We start from the raw sequence: 19,436 nt of genomic DNA on the forward strand, positions 1-19,436 counted from the left end.
CATAAAAGGTATAACGAAACCATGCCTCAAGACCTCTCAAGGTCAAATATGGTTATCCCTGTTTTGTAAGTGGGAAAATTAACTCACTGGGGAAACTTAAATGCGCTACAAAAGACTTCTAAGAAATTCAATTACATGCTTTGGAAGTCTAGCACTTCAAAGTTGATATTAGAGATTATAAAGGTTTTAAAGTTCATGAGTTGTTCTTTGGGGAAAAATACTAGAGAAACCATCAAGGTTTTGCAGAGGCACTGCCAGAGTTTCCTAAAGCTCACCCTCAGGTGCGAGGGCCATCGGGGGTGTTGATCTGGCCTTTGTGACTGTCCAGGCATGTCTTCTTCTTCCCTGCCTCCTCTTTGTTTGCCTTCCTGAAGTTGTGATCTCAGGGGATGAGGTTCCTCTTCCAGAACAGAGGCATAAAGAAGAACCTCTGGGTCAAAGTCGTTGCAGAGGTGGCTCTTTACTCTTTCCTTTGACTCCCATATCCAGTCACGATGTCCTGGTGGCCTCTGTGTGTGCACTATGCCGAGCTCAGACTGTTTCATGCTTGCTTCAAATGAAAGGCCAAGCTCTGTGGCCCACTTTTCCGTCTTCTCTGTCTTTCATTTTGTTTTTGCTATTTCTCCCTGTTCAGCAGCTTTGAGTGAACAGATTGGATTATGAATTAATGCAGACCTATGGGTTGTTGCTAGGACAAAAAAACCCAGGCTTTGTTTAGAAAATGACATTTGTTCTCCAGCTTTCTCCTGAAAACATAAGAGTCTCTCCTTTTTAAAATTTTTCTTTCCACTCAGAAACCATGGTAAATATTCCAGTTCATTGGGTAGAACTTAGCACGGGCTGTCTTAGGCATAGTCTTTGTTTCAGGGGTTCCTCTGGAGGCTGATGATGAGGAATCTCTGGATGCAACCTCAGCTGCATGTGTTACTGTGTTTTCACAGGAGGCGATCGAGATCGGATGACAGCAAATCATGAGAGCTACCTCCTCATGGCAAGCACCCAGAATGATATGGAAGACTGGGTGAAGTCCATCCGCCGAGTCATATGGGGACCTTTCGGAGGAGGTGAGTGTACTTTAAAATCATGGAAAAACAGAAAGGTAGACCAAACCTGTTCATCCCATTCCCCCAGCTAATGCTGCTATTAGCTCCTGTATTCAAGGGGGTGAATGTTAAAATAAATTGTAAATTGTTCAACATTATTTTTAGACATGTATCTTTGAAAATCCTGCAGGTTTAATTTAGATCATGTATCATTAATGACAAACCTTCTTCTGTGAATATGTTGAATGATAAAAATGGGTGGTTTTTTTTTTAGTTTTGCATTTTCCCATGTTACCAACAATACACAGTTATGGGATTCACACTGTAAAGCTAGATTAGTTAAGAACATCCAGACATGAAGTGAGAAATTTATGACGAGTGGTTCTGGAAGATATCCCAGCCCTCAAATGCTCAATTGTATCAAAGAGGAATGCCACAACTTTTGATAATAATCTGATGATTATTGGAGTAAAAACATGCTTCAGATCAGTTAAGTGTTTGTAAATTTGAAAGTAAGTCTTTAAAAGGTTTGAGTTAACACCAGATTGAGAATGCACCATGTCAAGAATGAGCTAAAAAGATGCTATGAGTAGAACTAAACAAAGGAAGAAAAGATTAAAGATGTGATCTTGGTATGCCAAAAAATAGAAAATAGAATCATATAAACAGAAAACTTATCTAATGAAAATGAGCAAATGGATCAAAAAAAAGCACAAAATTATTTATCTACAGCCACAGTATATTTCCAAGAACATAATGCCTAATTTTTATACGGTGATGTAGTTAAAAATAAATTGTATTAGGTCAAATTTACACTTTATAAACAATTACAATCCTTATATTTATTTTCCATTCTTTTGTATATTGTCAGCACCCTGAATTGAGACAGTGATTTTTTTTAATCTCTAAACATATCAGATGCTTCTTAGGCTGACTGACCATTTTATATTTTAAAATAACTTCAGAAGTTTAGTTTTAAAAGTTGGTAAGTTGAAGTTAAAATAGTAAAGATTCATTGAAAACATGATATTTTACTAGATTAACGGCACGTGTTTGTAAAGTGTCTATGTTTTAACAGTATCTTCTGTTAGGGAAAGGGAAGGTTCCTAACCAGGATGACATTCATTCCAATTTCCTTAGTAAGAGCAGTTTACAACTTTTGTCCCAGGCTAATTACTGATCTTGCTACCTTTCACTCCCACGGTGTTCGAGTTTGGATGACAACACATACAGTTACCTTATTCATAACCCAAAATGGCTAGCGAGTGACTATGTAAAATACTTGAAAACACCAGCTGAATCCCCACTCCAGAACCTTAGCAGAGGATTCCTCATAGTTACGCAGTAAGGAGTTCCCCTTTATCCATGGTTTCAGTTACCACTGGTCAACAGCAGTCCGAAAATATTAAATGGAAAATTCCAGAAACAAACAATTCTTAAGATTTAAGTCGCACATTGTTTTTAGTAGCATGATGCAATCTCGTGCTGTCCTTCCCAGGATGTGAATCGTCCAATTGTCCAGTACATTCACACTGCACACACTACCTGCTGCCCATTAGTAGCCATCTCAGTGATCAGATCGACTGTCACAGTATCACAGTGCTTGTGTTCAAGAAAATCTTGTTTTACTTAATAACTGACCCGAAGTGCAAGAGTAGCTAATATTGGCAATTTGGATATGCCTGCCTGCCTGCCTTCCTTCCTTCCTTCCTTCCTTCCTTCCTTCTTTCCTCCTCCTTCCCTCCTTCCCTCCTTCCCTCCCTTCCTTTCTTGTTTATTTTTATACTGGGTTTCTGTTCAATTGTTTTTGAGGCAATTTTTATGAAAGTGTCTAGTCCAGAATCTGAGATCTGAGGAGAGTGATAATTCATTAATAGTGATTTTGTTTTTCATTTTTTTTGTTGTTTTTTATTTTTTGTTTTGAGACGAAGTCTCCTTCTGTTGCCCATGCTGGAGTGCAATGGCACAATCTCGGCTCACTGCAACATCTGCCTCCCTGGTTCCAGTGATTTTCCTGCCTCAGCCTCCCCAGTAGCTGATATTACAATCGCCTGCCACTACACCCAGCTAATTTTTTTTGTATTTTTAGTGGCGATGGGGTTTCACCATGTTGACCAGGCTGGTCTCAACCTCCTGACCTTAGGTGACCCACCCGCCTCAGCCTCCCAGAGTGCTGGGATTACAGGTGTGAGCCATCGCGCCCAGCCCAGTGGTTCTTGTAGCTCTGATTGCTTAGCTACTGATTGTTAGCTCTGATTGTTAGCTACTACCAAAATCAGATCTTTCCCGTATATTTCTGCCTCCTAATGAAAAGAGTTGATTCAGAGACCCAGCAAGGCAGTAAGAATACTATTTGTTAATAATCCTTACGATGAACAATTGGCATGTAGGCAAACAGAAGTTAATTAAGAGGTAACGTGTTCTTGCTTAGTCACAGACCAAGTGCACAATCTTGGATGTGTAGTTTTACCTCCCTTACCTTTGGTTTTACTCATTTGTGAAATAAGAAAATTAGAGGAAAAAAATGCTTTCACTTCCTAGTTCCAAAATCCTGTGATTACAGGAGTTCTTTGTAGATCAGTGCTCCGGTCAGTGGATTTTTCTGTTGGCTGAAGTGCTTGAAGGGCAGCACTATTTCTCTTGGTGGTGCTGAGTTACACTTTGTGGTTCTTTATTTTCTTAGCAGTGTGCTGTGACACAGAAGGTAAAATACCATTTGAACAACAGGGCAGAACTAAATAATAATAATCCTTTCAATGACAAAAGATTACCTACATGGGCATGCTAGTCAGAGTAATGATGTTTTTAATGGAAGAACCTTTTTAACACTCCTCATGGTATTGTAAAGCTTCTGCTGAATGTCTGGGAAGGAACACAGTGGCCTTGGGGGTCAGTTGGGGTTAAGGCACTAACATCCAAATCAGTTCATGGAACAGCCAGGTGGATGAATGATTAACCCAGCAAGTAAATTGTTCAGTGAGTAGGACTGAGAGGCTTGGTGGACATGGGGGCTGGGGTGCAGAAGGTATGTGCAAGAGCATGGAAGAATGTTGAAAACAGAATTGGTTTGCAAACCATGCCTGGAGAAACACATATGTGTGTGTAAATACACCCACACAAATACTTGTTGATGTGTTTGCAGCTTTACCCACAGACTCTTTGCCACTGGATTTTAAATACTTTTCTGTTTTAGGGGCACACACATACACATGTATAAATACGTTTTCAGGGTATGCATGTTAAATCAGTGCTCACAAATGAATTCACTTACAAATGATTTGGAAAAAAAGTAAAACTTGTATGGGAAGAGAATAAATGCAGGTGTGAAGGGGCAAAAAGTTTACCTCCTGGAGGTTGGTTTGGTGCCCTGTGATTTCTGGAGGGGCTGAGCCAGCCAGCTGTAAAAGTGTTACACAAGACAAGAGCTGGGAAGTCAACACAAAGTCAAAAGAAAAAGAAAGGGGTTCACACCGCAGCGTGGCATTCTCCCTCCTCCCCTCATCCTGTTGTGACTGCACCTGCTGCATGTGACCGGCGGGCACTGGAAGCAGCCGCAGCCACACAGCCTTGGTGAGGAGCCACTGCAGCCCTGCCAGCTCCCTCCCAGCTCTCATTGAGAAAAGGGGAGATGGAGCAAGAGGAGGGGGAGGCGACGCTCCTTGCAAAGCTGCCTCCCCCTGCAGATCCAAGGAGCCTCTTGGAATGGGCACTCGACTGTTCTGATGTGGTGATTCCCTCAGGAGTTTGAAGACAGAAAGGAAAGGGGAGAAGCCTGCAGAGAGCATCAAAGGATGAGGGGTGCTATAAAAGGAGCAGGGGAGTCCTTTGAAAGAAATCTATCATGCACTGAAATGCTTTCTGGAGAAGGTGCCATTATTTTCCTCCCCTCTTGCTCAGATGAAAGGAGCCAGCAAGGACAGTCCTGAAATTTTCCTCAGGGGCCTTTTTGTCATTGTTCCTCTTTCCTCTTGCACAGGGCTATTTGCTGACTTTTCCAGAGGAATCTCAGTCCAGCTGAGAAGACAGTTCTTAATAAAAACAAAAAAATACAAAAACCAATTCCTGCTGTTCGAATGAGAATGGTAGCTTGCTTGCTGCAGTTCTTTTCCTGTGACATTTTGGAATGTCTGCAGAAACTAAAAAAAAAAAAAAAAAAAAAAATACCTTAAAAACTCCCTGGATTAGACAAGAGAAAAGGAAGTTTTTTTGCTAAAAAGGAATAAATGAGAGGTGGTAACTTATCCCTAAGCCAGGACCTGGATGATCAAAACCTTCAAGTTCTAGGAATCAGCACTTCAAAAATAACAAATAAACAAGCATGAGGAGTGACTGTGGGGTTTCGCTCAGAGGCAGGTTTTAAAGGAAGCCAAAACCGGGTTCGGAACTTCGGGCCTGTATGATGCCTGAAGACTGGAATTCTGAGGGGCGCCCCGCTGGTGCCTTAGCCTCAACTCCTTTCATCCCTAAAACTACGTACAGAAGAATCAAACGATGTTTTAGTTTTCGGAAAGGTAGGTAGATGATATGATTGTGTCCTTTTTATAAATACAAATAATATTCATATTCTCTTAGGTTTTAAGGTCTGTTTATGCTCAGATAAAATGGGAGTTTGGAAACCAAGCGCTTAGGACTGTACAACAGTGATTTGTGTGTGTGTCCTTGCTTGTCTATACTTATTTTCTGAGGTTCATTTAAATCTGTGTATTATCGTCTGTGAATAGGTGGGGTAGGTGGGGCTTAAAGAATAGTGATCCTATGGGGATACCTTGACTGACAGGGTCCTAAGCAAGCTGGGCTGACCGTCCTCAGAGGAGGGACCAGAGTGATCTTGGGCCCTTCCTAGACCCGAATCAAGCAACCACGTTCTGACCCCTCAAAACAGGGCCCTCGCAAATCCCTGTGCTGTGTCCCCGTCACCTTGGTTTTGATTCTGGCTGCCTGTGCTTGCCTCACCTCCCCTGTTGAGAAAAATTTGATAATCGAATTATCCGGGCTGACCCATTTTCAAGAGGCTTTCAACCATATTGATGAATATTTGCTGGGAATAGGAGTCACCCTGACTTTTCAAATATATCGCAAGGCGGCTCTGGGAGAGGGCAAAGATAAGAACTATCAGGAACAGGGGTGGGAACATAGAACAACTTACGATCAATAAAAGAAACTAAGACATTTCTGAATTGACTTATTTTGGGGGAATTAGAGAATACAAAATAGGTAGAATAAAATGTTTTCAGGAAAGGCTTATGGATCAAAATATTTAAAAATATCTTTTTGCTTTAAGATAAGGACAATTAAGTGGAATGGCTGTTTAAATAGAAACTAAGTAATTATAATGTTAATGACATGTACAGTAAACTAATAATTTAGCCAGGTCCTGAGTTGAATGACATCTAGGGTTGTTTTTCTCCCCACACCCTTTTTTTGATTTGCCACCCATTTGTTAGTCTTCCCTACTTAGTAACTAACAAAAAGTAAAACAAAAATAAGAAAAATCAAAATTACAAAATATGGTGGAAACTTTTTTTTTAAGGAAATTATTGTTCCTGCAGAGTGTTTTTCTTTGTGTACCTAAGACGTGGCGACAATCACTGTCATATATTATCAGCAAGGAATTCAGGTGTTAATTTACATTCCTATCTCATCCACAAAGATAATTAAATGAGAGATGCATGTCTCGTATTTTTATAGGTCTATAGGGATTTTCTGAATACCGTAGGATTGCATCATTGATAGAGAAATTAACAATGACAGAAATTTTTAAATGCTTAGGGACTAATTGCTTAAAAGATAGTTTCCTCTTCTAGTTCCCCAGCCCATCAGAAACTAAACTGGTTCTATCCAAACACAACTTTTCGGAGTTACTGCTGTTCATTTGTAACATCAGATGTTTGGAGGATTATTAATGTATCTTTAAATGACATTTTTATCTTTAAATGACTTTCTTTTTTTTTTTTTTTTTTTCTTTGCCACCTTTCCGTCTCCCGTAGAATCCCTGTGAACACACTGCTGTTCCCGATGCCTTCCTCCCTTTCTCCTTAAATACCAAGCAGAGAAGGCAGTGCCTGGGAAGAACAGTCCCATGGACTGGCAAATGGCCAACACCCAGTAAGGCACAGCTTCCATCTATCCTCTCCTGGGGGGCTATTTTTAAAGGCTGTCCTTTTCTCTGCAAAGCCTTAGTAGTTCGGGGAATGTCCAGCATTTGAACCAGGATGAAGAGTTTTTTTATTTACAAAGCTGTATTCTGCTTTCTGTCGAAAGGAGAAAGGAGAGGGGGTGCAGGAAGCATTCAGCTGTTTTACGCTTCCTTTCCATTCTCTGGAGCCCGCTGCATTCCAGGCTCTCTCTGTTCAAGGGCTTCGTGCCCACAGTTCTGCAGTGGGGCCCTGGGAGCACAGGCGCTCAGCTGCTGCAGCCCCAACCGGCCGCCACCTTGCTCTGCTGCACTCATCACTCAGGGCAGCAGCAGCATGACACACAGGGGTTTTACATCTTTATTGAAGGTCTGACCTTGAAAAGAATGAACTCGTCTCTCAATTCTGGGTTCCTAAAACCATGCCACCTTAAGAAGAGTGTGTTCTTTTGTGCTTTATTTAATTTCCTGGGTACTCAAGTGTTTCAAGAAGTGGCCTGGGTTTCTGCCTTCCTCTCCCAAGCCTGTCCGAGAGAATCAGCTTAAGTCATTTTAAGGAACGCAATAAGGAGAATGTTGGAAGCCAGGAAAAATGCCCAGAGGTTAAAACAAACAAACAAACAAACAAAAAAAACAAAAAAATTGTTGACGTGGCTACTTTTCCTGATCCACATGTAAAACATGTTTTTGTTTTTGTTTTTTTTCCTTTTTCTTTTTTTTTTTTTTTTTAGTGTTGTCAAAAGTAGGCCAGCATGCTGCATTTCTAGCGGTTTTAGAAATGCTGTCAGGATAAAGTGTGGAGTTGAGTAAAAGTTTCCAGAGGCCTGGTTACATTAGAGCTTGCATGTTGTGCAAGCTGAAACTCACCTCTCAGAGCACCTTTCTCTTCCAGATCTCTTCTGTTCTTTGCTACCCTTTCATCTCTCACTCTTTGTTTGGGTACTAATTAAGGTCACTGAAAATGATTTCCCAGTGGTTTGAAAAATCCAGGAACCAAGAAACATCTATTAGGCAGGAAACTGGGGATTGTAGTGCTTTGAATTTATGTTCTGTTGAGATAAAGATTATAAGTGAATTTTTTACTCTTGTTGATTTTGAAACTACAATTTTTCTTTCCCTCTATAATAAGACTATTGGCAGTATAACCAAGCCTTTGATTACCTGGGAATGTATAATACCAGAGTCTGAGCACTTGGGTCTAGTCATAAGAGGCTAGATTCCTTGATTATTGTGATCCCAGGATGCTAAATTAGATTTTTAAAGTCCGACTCTATCTTGATTTTTCCATGAACTGCTCCTTTCTTGGAGATAAGTGATCATCAGGTCCTCAGTGGCTTTTCCTACACAGCAAACGCTTAGTGATCATGTACCATAGTTTCTTCTTTATGGAAAACTCCGTTTCCATTTCCATCACCTTCGCTCTTTGTGCCTTTATTGCTCTGTGTATGCAACTTACTTTAACCTAGTAGCTTTTCAAGACAGCATTCATCCTCACCTCTGTGCACCCCCAGCACTCTTCACAAATTCCTACAACACACAAGCCATCTTGTGAAACAGTTCCCTATCTGTATTTCTAAAACACTGCTGTCAAGCAACTTTACACAGCTCAAAAGATTTTTATGATCCCCTATTGCTCACAGGAGGAGGTCCTATTTCAAGTAACTATAAAGGCCCTCTGACAAATTCTAACAATTCCCTGGAGTATAAGCCCCCTAATTCCCCAGACTGTTTCATCCTTTCTCCTAAACACATGTCCTACACCACTTCTTCATGTTTCTTCACTTTGTTTCCTCCGCTCTGATGCTTTCTTCCCCATTGTCTGTCCCAACTTTATGCTCTCTTCAAGGCATCACTGGCTCTAATTTCTTCAGCAAGCTTTCTCTGTTGAACAATTATATGCTCCTAACTCTATAGCTCTTATGTTTTATTTTATTTGTATTTATTTGTTTGTTTGTTTTGAGATAGAGTCTCATTCTGTCATCAAGGCTGGAGTGCAGAGGTGCAGTCTTGGTTCACTGCAACCGCAACCTTCACCTCCCGGGTTCAAGTGATTCTCCTAGCTCAGCCTCCTGAGTAGCTGGGATTACAGGTACCCACCACCATACCCAGCTAATTTTTGTATTTTTAGTAGAGATGGGATTTCATCACATTGGCCAGGTTGGTCTCAAACTCCTGACCTCAAGTAATCCTACCACCTTGGCCTCCCAAAGTGCTGGGATTATAGGCACAAGCCACTGCACCCAGCCTATAGCTCTTATATTTTACATATGCTCATTCTTGGCCACTGTATCCTCATAGCCACCTTGAGGTGCTTTATACACGTTTGTAGTGTACACACATGCACACACACACATGTTTATTCCCAAAGTGGAGAATGGCAATAGATCTGTTCAATCAGGGGTTCAAGATTGATTATAAACCAGTGAGGTTCAGTGTTACTATCTATCTATTCCCACGAGTCCATAGGTAATAGAATGTCTTTACAGTGGTGGTGGACAAGACCAACATCCTCTTTAAAATGTATTGTATGTTATATATGTTGTAATCACATTTATGAAAATGAATTTGTCCAACAAAATACCACTATCCAAATCTATATAATTTTAAAATATGTATAAATGACTAGCTCATTAATTCATATATCAATGTTTTATGGAGCCTCTACCAAGTGGTGCTGGGAATGAGAAGGTAAACAAACAGATTGTCTCAAATCTATGAATTCACAGACTCCTTGGGAATAACAAACCATAAATAATTACTTTGTGATAAGCAATACACCAAATTAGCTATTAAGTTGGAGGTGCCCCTGAACAAAAGGCTGACCACAGGCTCCTGTGGAAACCCAGTGATTCACATAAGCTAAAGGAAATCGGGTTTGGTCTTTGAAAGTTACAAAAAGACATTTTCTCCTATGTGATACTAAGATAATGATGAGAATGCCTTGGAAAAATTATGTTTGAATTGAATTAATATAACATAGTGAAAAATGAAAGACTTTTAGAATAATATGGAGCTGTGTTTGTATCCCAAATCTGCCACTTTCTAGATGTGTGACCTCAGACAGGTCACCTACCATCTTCAAATCTGTTTCCCTCTTTGTAGAAAAGGGACCCCCTTGTAGGATGTCTGTGAATGCCAAATAAAGAAATAGATGCAACTTGCCTGACTTGGAATCTAGTGTCTATAATTGCTCCACTGGTCAAAGACCTAGTCCACTGGGTCACTATGTACACCTTCTAACACTTTCTTAATCTTTCCTGGCCTTTATTATTTTCCTTCCTTCCCCTCTCTGACCTTGAAAAGGGTAAAGGTTCTACCAACATTCACTGGTTATGATAGACCTTGAGCTCCTTGGAGTAAAGGCTTTCTATCTATATAATATTTTGTGGCTACTTAGAAAGTTGGTGACAGAGTGAAGTAAGCTTTGCCTGGCTTTGTTTCTTAGTTCTGTACTAAAATGGATGTATTTTACTTTGATTTGCCCATTTAGTATGGGTGAATATTCATTTTAATGGAAAATTCTTGCCATCCTGGTGATACCAGGATTTATCCTGCTAGCAGAGTTGCAGTAAGCAGAGAATAAGTCAAGGCAAATTCCCATTGTGGCTGAGTATGTGATCTATAGACAAGAAGGGATAAGGAACCCAAAATTAATGGCACAACTCAAGAATTGTCAATGAGTTTCATTTGACATTGAAATTATTCATTTATTTTCTATTTTGGGGAGGTAAAGTGTTTTGTTTCCATGCATGCATTTATTCCATAAATGTTTATGGGGCATCTGTGTGTCACCCATCTTGATAAGTTCCAGGGACATAAACAAAAGGCCTCGACTATAGTAAAATAGAATTAAAGCTTTGGAGTCCTTTACACCTGGGACCAATCCCAGTGTGGGCCTTGTGTCTGTGGCACCTTGCCTAAACCTCTCTGAAACTCATAGGATAGATATACAGTATGTAACTGCTTTCTAATACTTATAATAATAATTATAAATGTGAAACAATTATTTCATTATAATAAATGTAAAAGTAAACTCCTCTTTTTACTAGTCCAGCACAGGTTAGGCATCTAAATAAATAATTTCCATGCAAAATGTTAAGGAATAAAGAAACATTTCAAGCTTTGGGTCTAGGGTAGGGGATGAGGCAATGGAATGTCAGTAAAGACTTGACACAGGAGATGTATGAGTTGACTCTTACAGGATAAGGTTTCCTATGCTGACTTACAAAGGCAGGACCTACCTTCTAGAAGGAAGCATGAAGACATGACAAGCAATACATAGTTCAGCATAGTTTGAGAGCATATTGTTTGTGAGGAAGCAAAAGAAATGAGAGTGGAGATGTTACAGTGCCTGGCACACAATGGATACCACCTAAACATTGTTGACTGAATGGAGGATGAAGAGGCTGAGATCAGCTTGTGGGGCCTTTATTTCATAAAAAGGAATGTGGTTGCAAAGACAGGCCGGTGGGCACCATTGGAAGAGGTGAAGCAGAAGAGTGGCATGATCCAATTGAAATATTATGAAGTCCACCATGGCAGCACTTGGCTGGATTGGGAACTCTGCTCTTCAAAAAATCATAGAAGAAATACTGAATATCTAACCTAATGCAGTGGTAAGGAGCTTGGAGGCGATCAGCATGGTGATTAAATGAGTAGCTTGAAGGAAAGAGGAATGTAGGTTGATTCTCAGATGGCACTTCAATGTTTTGGGGGAATAGCTTGTATGTACTGATAACCAAAATTAGGATAAAAGGACACAGAACAGGTTCTTAAAAAGAGATGACTTATTCAGCTTTAGAAATTTTGAATTTGAAAATGTTTGAGCTATCCCTATTGAGAGTTCTCCTGGGCACCCAGAAATCCAATGCTGGAGATTATAGCAATAGCCCAAATTGAGATACAAACCTGAAAATAATTAATATGTAGTGAAATTAAGCGGAGTCTAGTAGAGTAACTGTATCAGGTTAAGTAAAAACGGAGCTGAGGACAGAACCCAGACAACTATTAGAGTGTAGTAGTTAGCATAGTCAAGAAAGAGACTGAGAAGGGCATTGAGAGGCAAAAATCATGTAACATGTGAAGTGTCAGGAAGAAGGAGACTGACAATTTTAAAGGGAGTGAGACATGAAGTAATACAAACAACAAATTTGGCTGTCAATGATTTGGCAACTAGGAAGTTATTGGTGACCGTAGAAAAAGCCATTTTATTGTTATAACTGGGTCAGATACCAAATTGCAAAAGTTAGAAAGTGGATGGAAAATGATGAAAAGGAGACAGAGTCACATACTTCACTGGGAATTGAGGAGCAAAGAGAATATGTAGTTACAGGGCACAGAGTCGAAGAAGGTTTAGATTCATCTTTGCTTATTTATTTTCAGGAAGAATGAAATATGAATGTATTTATAGCATCACAGTCACTCACTTCACAGGCAGCCTCTAGCTATTGGCTCTATAAATCACATGTAAAGGGGGACCCTCACAAACCCTGAAGGCTGTGGCGGTTTCCCTCTTGCTTTTTCCACTGGAAGCAACCACCTACCAGTATAATAAATTCACCTGTGTGATTTACTTTCTCAATCCAGTGAAAAGTCACATCCTGGGTGATGTTTTATGACACACCAATGTACTTTCACATGGAGGAGAGGTAGGCATGATATTCATCGCTGCCCACAAATACTGGGGACGGTTTTGTCAGAGTGTGTGAAAACTTGCTGGGAGTTTAAGTGGATGTAGCTGGAACTGTTCGCGTGACCCACATCCCAGGGAGTATTGTTAATAATCTACTAGTCTCTGTGTCCTTTCTTCATGCTGTTAGCTGGGGGTAGCACATGACCTTTGTGCTTTTGTGTTAATTTTAAAATTTGAAGTTTCACTGCTCCCTCAAGGAAATTTTTAAATAAATCTGTTTTTTTTTTAATGATTTTTTTCCCATCAATAGCTTTCCTCCCAAGGAGCATTCTTATACAGAAGGGCAATCCACATCTACCATTTTAAGCCAGAAATATTTGGCACACTCTATTTCCAGTGCTACAGAATGGGGAGTATACGTCTATTAAAATTCTTTACTCATTCTTTGCAAGACCAGTTCTACAGCAGAAAACGCATTTTCCAACAGGGATTTTAAACCATATATACATGTTGTCTACATGCTTTAAAACTTTTTTACATATTATACTGCTATATTAAAGGCACCAGTTTTATAAACAGGAAATTGCTTTGGGGGACAGCATGCTCATTGAAGCTCCAGAGTATTTTCCTTCTCTTTTATTTCTGACCTCCCCCAACTCCCAATTTACATTTTCTCAGCACAAATCATTGATCCTAATGTGATGGGAGGAATTGAGGTCAGAAAGCTAATAAATGGCAGCTGTCTTCCTCCGTTGCTGTTTTCAGCCATTGTGCATACTACACAGTATTGTGTAATAGACACTGAGTGGCTCTGATATCCCACTGCCTCAAACAAGCCTTAGCTCCACCATTTACTGCTGTGTGACATTTGGCAAGTTACTTGACCTTTCTGTGCTTCAGGCTCCTCCTCCTTAAAATGCAAGGAATGGTGGTGCCTGCCTCACAAGGTGTTATGAATTTTAAATGAGAGAAATGCAGGTAAACTGCTTGTAACGTGCCTGGCATATGTAAGTACAGCTTAGCTATTATCACTTTTTAAAAGCACAAAAAAGGTAGATGGTTTTACTCAGTTGTAGAGTGTACTAATATTTTTAATTACTAGAAAATGAGGACTCACGATTGTGATTAAATAGATAGGAAAAGGACTGATATTCAGGAATGAGCAAAGATTTTGAAGCTAAATAAATCTGAATGTGGACTTCCATTCTGCCACTTAGTGCTCTGTAACTAACCTCAGACAAATTGTTTCATCTCTCTGAGCCCCAATTTTCCGTGTAAAAAAGGGAGAATGATAGTTACCTTACGTGTTTCTTATAAAGATGAGAGAATATTGTGAGGGACTCAGAGTATAATAAATACTTAATGAATTTAAGTTTCTTGCTATAGTTTTAAATTCTTATTTTATTATAAAGGCAAACCTGCATGTACAAGAAAGTAAAAAGGAAACCAAATACACGTCTAAAGCAAAACACCCCTTTCTTTATTGCTTCCTTGAGTTGTTGGGAAAAGAAAAAAATTCCTGAAAGCTTTGAGAAAAGAATGTTTGACTGTTTTTCATTACTGTATAAGCCCAAATTTTGTAAGTTTTGTTCATGTTTGTAGCACACAGAGTCATTGAATTGCAACATCTTTAGTAGATTTTCTGTTGGATTTGGAGAGAACCCTTAGGTAATATATTTATCAATCCAAAGCAAAACTCCAAAGTAAAAAAAAAAAAAAAAAAAAAAAAAGCATGCATACATAAAATTTATTTCCAAATGTCAACATATTATTTTCTTGAATGATCTGTAAGTCTTCTAAAAAGTTATTTACTTAATTTCAGCAGGATATAGTTCAAACATTAGAGGCAAATAAGCATAACGTTTGTTTTCAAAGCTCTCCACAGAAAGGGTCCATATTCTCCAACATAGCCAATTTGTAAACCTTATTATTAAAACACTAGAATATCTCCAAACATTGTTATTACCATTGAATGGATTAGAATTTTGTTTTGCTAAAGGAATAAAAAACTGGCTTAAAAACACATCAGCTTGTTTTTCTCACATTAAAAGCTATCTGGACAAAGGTGCGGCCAGTGTTGGATCAGTAGTTCCATAAATTCAGCCTCAGCATGTCTGTTAATCTTTTAGCCCTTCCCTTGTGATGTTGCCTAATGGACAAAAGATGATTATAACAAGAGCCAGTATCATGCCCAAGTTGAAGACAGGCAAAAGGAGTGATTGACAATTACAGATGCTTTTCCTTTTCATCAAGAAGAGCGAGTCTTCTTAAAGGCTACAAGAATACTTATTGACTAGGACTATGCCACGTGACCACCCCTCTGCAAGGGAAGTGGAAGAAGTATTTAATTTTCCAGCTTCTACAATGGAAATGTCAAGGGAGAAGGGGGTGTGAGTGTCTGTTGGAGTTGGTAAATAATGTTTGATACACGATTATCAAGGAACTATTTGTTCTAAAGTCTACAAACCAAGCTAACTAGACCTGTTGTCTGCTCTAATCTTTACTGCCCTTAGAAAACACTATTTCTAATTCTGCTTTATACATTTGAATATTGACATTAGGTTACTCAACATTATTTCCTAAATGGAATATATGTATTTCATTAGTGCTAAATTTTATACCAGTTGTAGAATAGTTGTGTTTCCTGTTATTGTTTCTACCTGAGCTAAGAATATTTTCTTTGGTAACAATTCTTTATTGCTTCAAATGTGACGATTTTGCACTACTGAATCCATAAAGACATTATGTTACAGGTGGAGGGGCAAAGCATCTGTTGGTATGGTCAAATCCTTAACTTAATGGCTGTTAAATAATTCCCCACACATTCTGAAGTCTTACCTAATTTCAACATGCACCACTTACTTTTCTTCCCCTTTTATGAAACTCCTTAGACCATTACAATAATTTCATGACATTCATTCCATCTGGGAACATTGGAGTCACATTTGCTTTGGCTGTTTCCCCCCCTCTTTCTCATAGGTTGATAATTTTTACCAAGCTACTACCTAATATTAATATATTTCAAAAATATCATCTCTTAATTAGTGAAGTACTGAGGATGAAATAGTGGCTGTTTTTGGCCCAGGTGTATACACCAAGGAATGTATGGTTTGTAGGTATTGTAGAATCATTAATAAATCTAACTAAAACTTGGCCTGCTTTTCACTGCCACCATGTACTGCCAATTCTAAACAATGTACTTGATAAAATACTCTACCTGTTAGGGCAGGTCACTATGACCCCACTTCTCCACTTTTAGTATGCTCTGCTTTGTAAATTTCAATTTTTCACTTTCAAATAAGTTAATAGTTTAAGACATGCAAACAGTGTCTGAAATATTTTGTATGGGAGAAAATTCAGGGTTTCTTTTCCTGGTTTTATCACCTTGATTACAGTCATGGCATCACAACTTGAGTAAAAACAAAAGGGGAAAAAAGAAATAGGATTTAAGTGCAAATTGGACATAAATATAAAACTGTAATAAAGGTAGAATTTGACTGTTTTCTGCAGCATATTTCTGCTTTTAAGCTATTGAATACCATTTCTTTCCTAAAAGGAAAAAAAAATAAATGAAAACCCCCAACTCAAGTTACATTTATTACAGTTTTTCTTATTTCAAAATGGATATCTCAAATTCTGTATTTCTATTTTGGTTTTGGGCTAAACATAGAATACAAGAAAGGGGCAGCATAAGGTAAATTCATACCATTTGAGGAATTGTATATAATGAATTTGATTGTATAATAATGTGAAATACTGAATGTTAAGTGCTTGCTAGCATTCCAACCTTTGTTTTTCTGTTATATTGAATTAAAACAACAACAACAACAACAAAGTGGGAAGAGATACATTTTTCAAGTTCACTGTGATCCTTTACATTTTTAGGCATTTTTGGACAGAAACTGGAGGATACTGTTCGTTATGAGAAGAGATACGGAAACCGCCTGGCTCCGATGTTGGTGGAGCAGTGCGTGGACTTTATCCGACAAAGGGGGCTGAAAGAAGAGGGTCTCTTTCGACTGCCAGGCCAGGCTAATCTTGTTAAGGAGCTCCAAGATGCCTTTGACTGTGGGGAGAAGCCATCATTTGACAGGTAGAGTCACAATTTTACTAACCGTCTTCACTGAGAAATTCAGACTGAACTGACAGGATGCAGTGAGCTGAGGAGGCATAACCTTGATTGATGTGTCAACAGTTTGCAACATAGATTATTTGCCTGCAGGAGTTTGCATTGTTTCTATTAAGTTACAAAGTCAAAAATTTGGCACCTTAGGTATCTTTCTCTTCCATACTTTCCATCTTAAAACATTCTTTTTAGTTCTTTTTCTTTGGTACCAAAGTAAAACTGTATTAAACTTTTGCACTGGAAAAAGTGAACTTATAAAATAGGATTCTTCTCATTTAATTTTTTTAAATTCTTTCCATTAAGGAACAATAAAAGTATTCTGAGTAGAGATTGAAATATTTGCAATGTAATTTAAAATAAGTATTTCAATAATAACAAAAGCATTATATTTTTAAATATCTAACTCTACTTAAATCTAGAATAGTTTTACAGGGAAACAAGGAGAAGTACAGCATGGTGAAAATAAAAGAATAATGGCAGCCCCAGAAAAGAAAATTTAAAGCATTCCTAACTTCACAAATTAAGAGTTAACCATGGCTAATATTTTGTGAATTATCTTCTTCTTTTTACTTTTTAAAAGCTTAGTAGAAAAAGTAAAATTTCATCTTAATATTATCAACGTTATATACCAGAAATGTTTCCATATTAATAGTTGAAAAATACCCATTTATTCCAATATATTTTAACTTAACATTTTATCATTAACAACTTCTGTAAGTCTCTTTTTAAATATCTAATATTTCACTCTACAGGTATATTATTCACAACTATTTCAATATTGTTGGACATTTACATTATGACATTTTCATTATTATAAATATTATTGTAGTGGATATACATTTGCATAAATGCTTTCTATTTTTGGATTACTTAGGATAAATTCTCAGCATTGGAATTTTTGAATAAGAGTAATCCTGATACTTGAAAATTAAAAATAGCCTACTGTCTTAGTCCATTCAGGCCGTCATAACAAAATATCATAAATGGAGTGGTTTATAAACAAAATTTATTTCTGAAAATTCTGGATTCTGAAAATTCACAGTCAAGGCACTGGCAAATCCGTGTCTGATGAGGACTTGGTATCAGTTCATAGATGGTACCTTTTCGCTGTGCCCTCAGATGGTGGAAAGTACAGGGCAGCTCTCTCTGGGGCCTCTTTTTTAAATTTTATTATACTTTAAGTTCTGGGATACACGTGCAGAACATGCGGGTTTGTTACATAGGTATACACGTGCCGTGGTGGTTTGCTGCACCCATCAACCTGTCATCTATATTGGGCATTTCTCCTAATGTTATCCCTCCCCTTGCCCCTGCACCCCCCAACAGGCCCCTGGGTGTGTGATGTTCCCCTCCCTGTGTGCAGGTGTTCTCATTGCACAACTCCCACTTATGAGTGAGAACATGCGGTGTTTGGTTTTCTGTTCCTGTGTTAGTTTGCTGAGAATGACGGTTTCCAGCTTCATCCATGTCGCTGCAAAGGACATGGACTCATCCTTTTTTATGGCTGCATAGTATTCCATGGTGTACATGTGCCACATTTTCTTAATCCAGTCTATCATTGATGGGCATTTGGGTTGGTTCCAAGTCTTTGCTATTGTGAACAGTGCTGCAATAAACATACGTGTGCATGTCTTTATAGGAGAATGATTTATAATGCTTTAGGTATATATACCCAGTAATGGGATTGCTGGGTCAAATAGTATTTCTGGTTCTAGATCCTTGAGGAATCACCACACGGTCTTCCACAATGGTTGAGCTAATTTACATACCCACCAACAGTGTAAAAGTGTTCCTATTTCTCTGCATCCTCTCCAGCACCTGTTGTTTCCTGACTTTTTAATGATCATCATTCTAACTGGCATGAGATGGTATCTCCTTGTGGTTTTGATTTGCATTTCTTTAATGACCAGTGATGATGAGCTTTTTTTCATATGTTTGTTGGCCGCATAAATGTCTTCTTTTGAGAAGTGTCTGTTCATTTCCTTCACCCACTTTTTGATGGGATTATTTGTTTTTTTCTTGTAAATTTGTTTAAGTTCCTTGTAGATTCTGGATATTAGCCCTTTGTCAGATGGATAGATTGCAAAAATTTTCCCCCATTCTGTAGGTTGCCTGTTCACTCTGATGATAGTTTCTTTTGCTGTGCAAAAGCTCTTTAGTTTAATTAGATCCCATTTGTCAAATGTGGGTTTTGTTGCCATTGCTCTGGTGTTTTAGTCATGAAGTCTTTGTCTGAGGCCTCTTTTTAAAAAAATGTCTAGACACAAATTCAATGAGTTGTGGATATAAACCCAACTTGTGACCGTGGGTAATAACAAAGCACAGTTTAGTTATAATTATGAAAATCATGAAATCAGAATGCAAAAGAAAGCCTTTATAAAGATGAACTTTATGAATGATGACATGAATATCATCATTAAAGATGGCTTAGTTTTCTTTTTTCTTCGTTTTTTTTTTTTTTTTGAGATGGAGTTTCGCTCTTGTTGCCCAGGCTGGAGTGCA

The 19,436-nt window shown here is 38.4% G+C and overlaps 1 protein-coding gene across 5 annotated transcripts in view; it reads left to right on the forward strand.

Moving 5' to 3' along the window:
* Positions 1 to 19,436, forward strand: part of ARHGAP24 (Rho GTPase activating protein 24) — a 539,142-nt gene that overhangs the window by 463,766 nt on the left and 55,940 nt on the right. For 4 of the 5 annotated variants that reach the window (XM_011951777.1, XM_011951776.1, XM_011951780.1 and 1 more), the window contains 2 exons: positions 942 to 1,064; positions 16,694 to 16,901. In XM_011951777.1, the coding sequence (XP_011807167.1) occupies positions 942 to 1,064; positions 16,694 to 16,901 (331 nt within the window). Of the gene's footprint in view, positions 1 to 941; positions 1,065 to 4,528; positions 5,555 to 16,693; positions 16,902 to 19,436 lie in introns of those variants that run through there. The other variant, XM_011951779.1, reaches the window with a different exon arrangement.

Source organism: Colobus angolensis, unplaced genomic scaffold (genome assembly GCF_000951035.1).
Source record: "Colobus angolensis palliatus isolate OR3802 unplaced genomic scaffold, Cang.pa_1.0 Scaffold328, whole genome shotgun sequence".
Lineage (NCBI taxonomy): Eukaryota > Metazoa > Chordata > Mammalia > Primates > Cercopithecidae > Colobus > Colobus angolensis.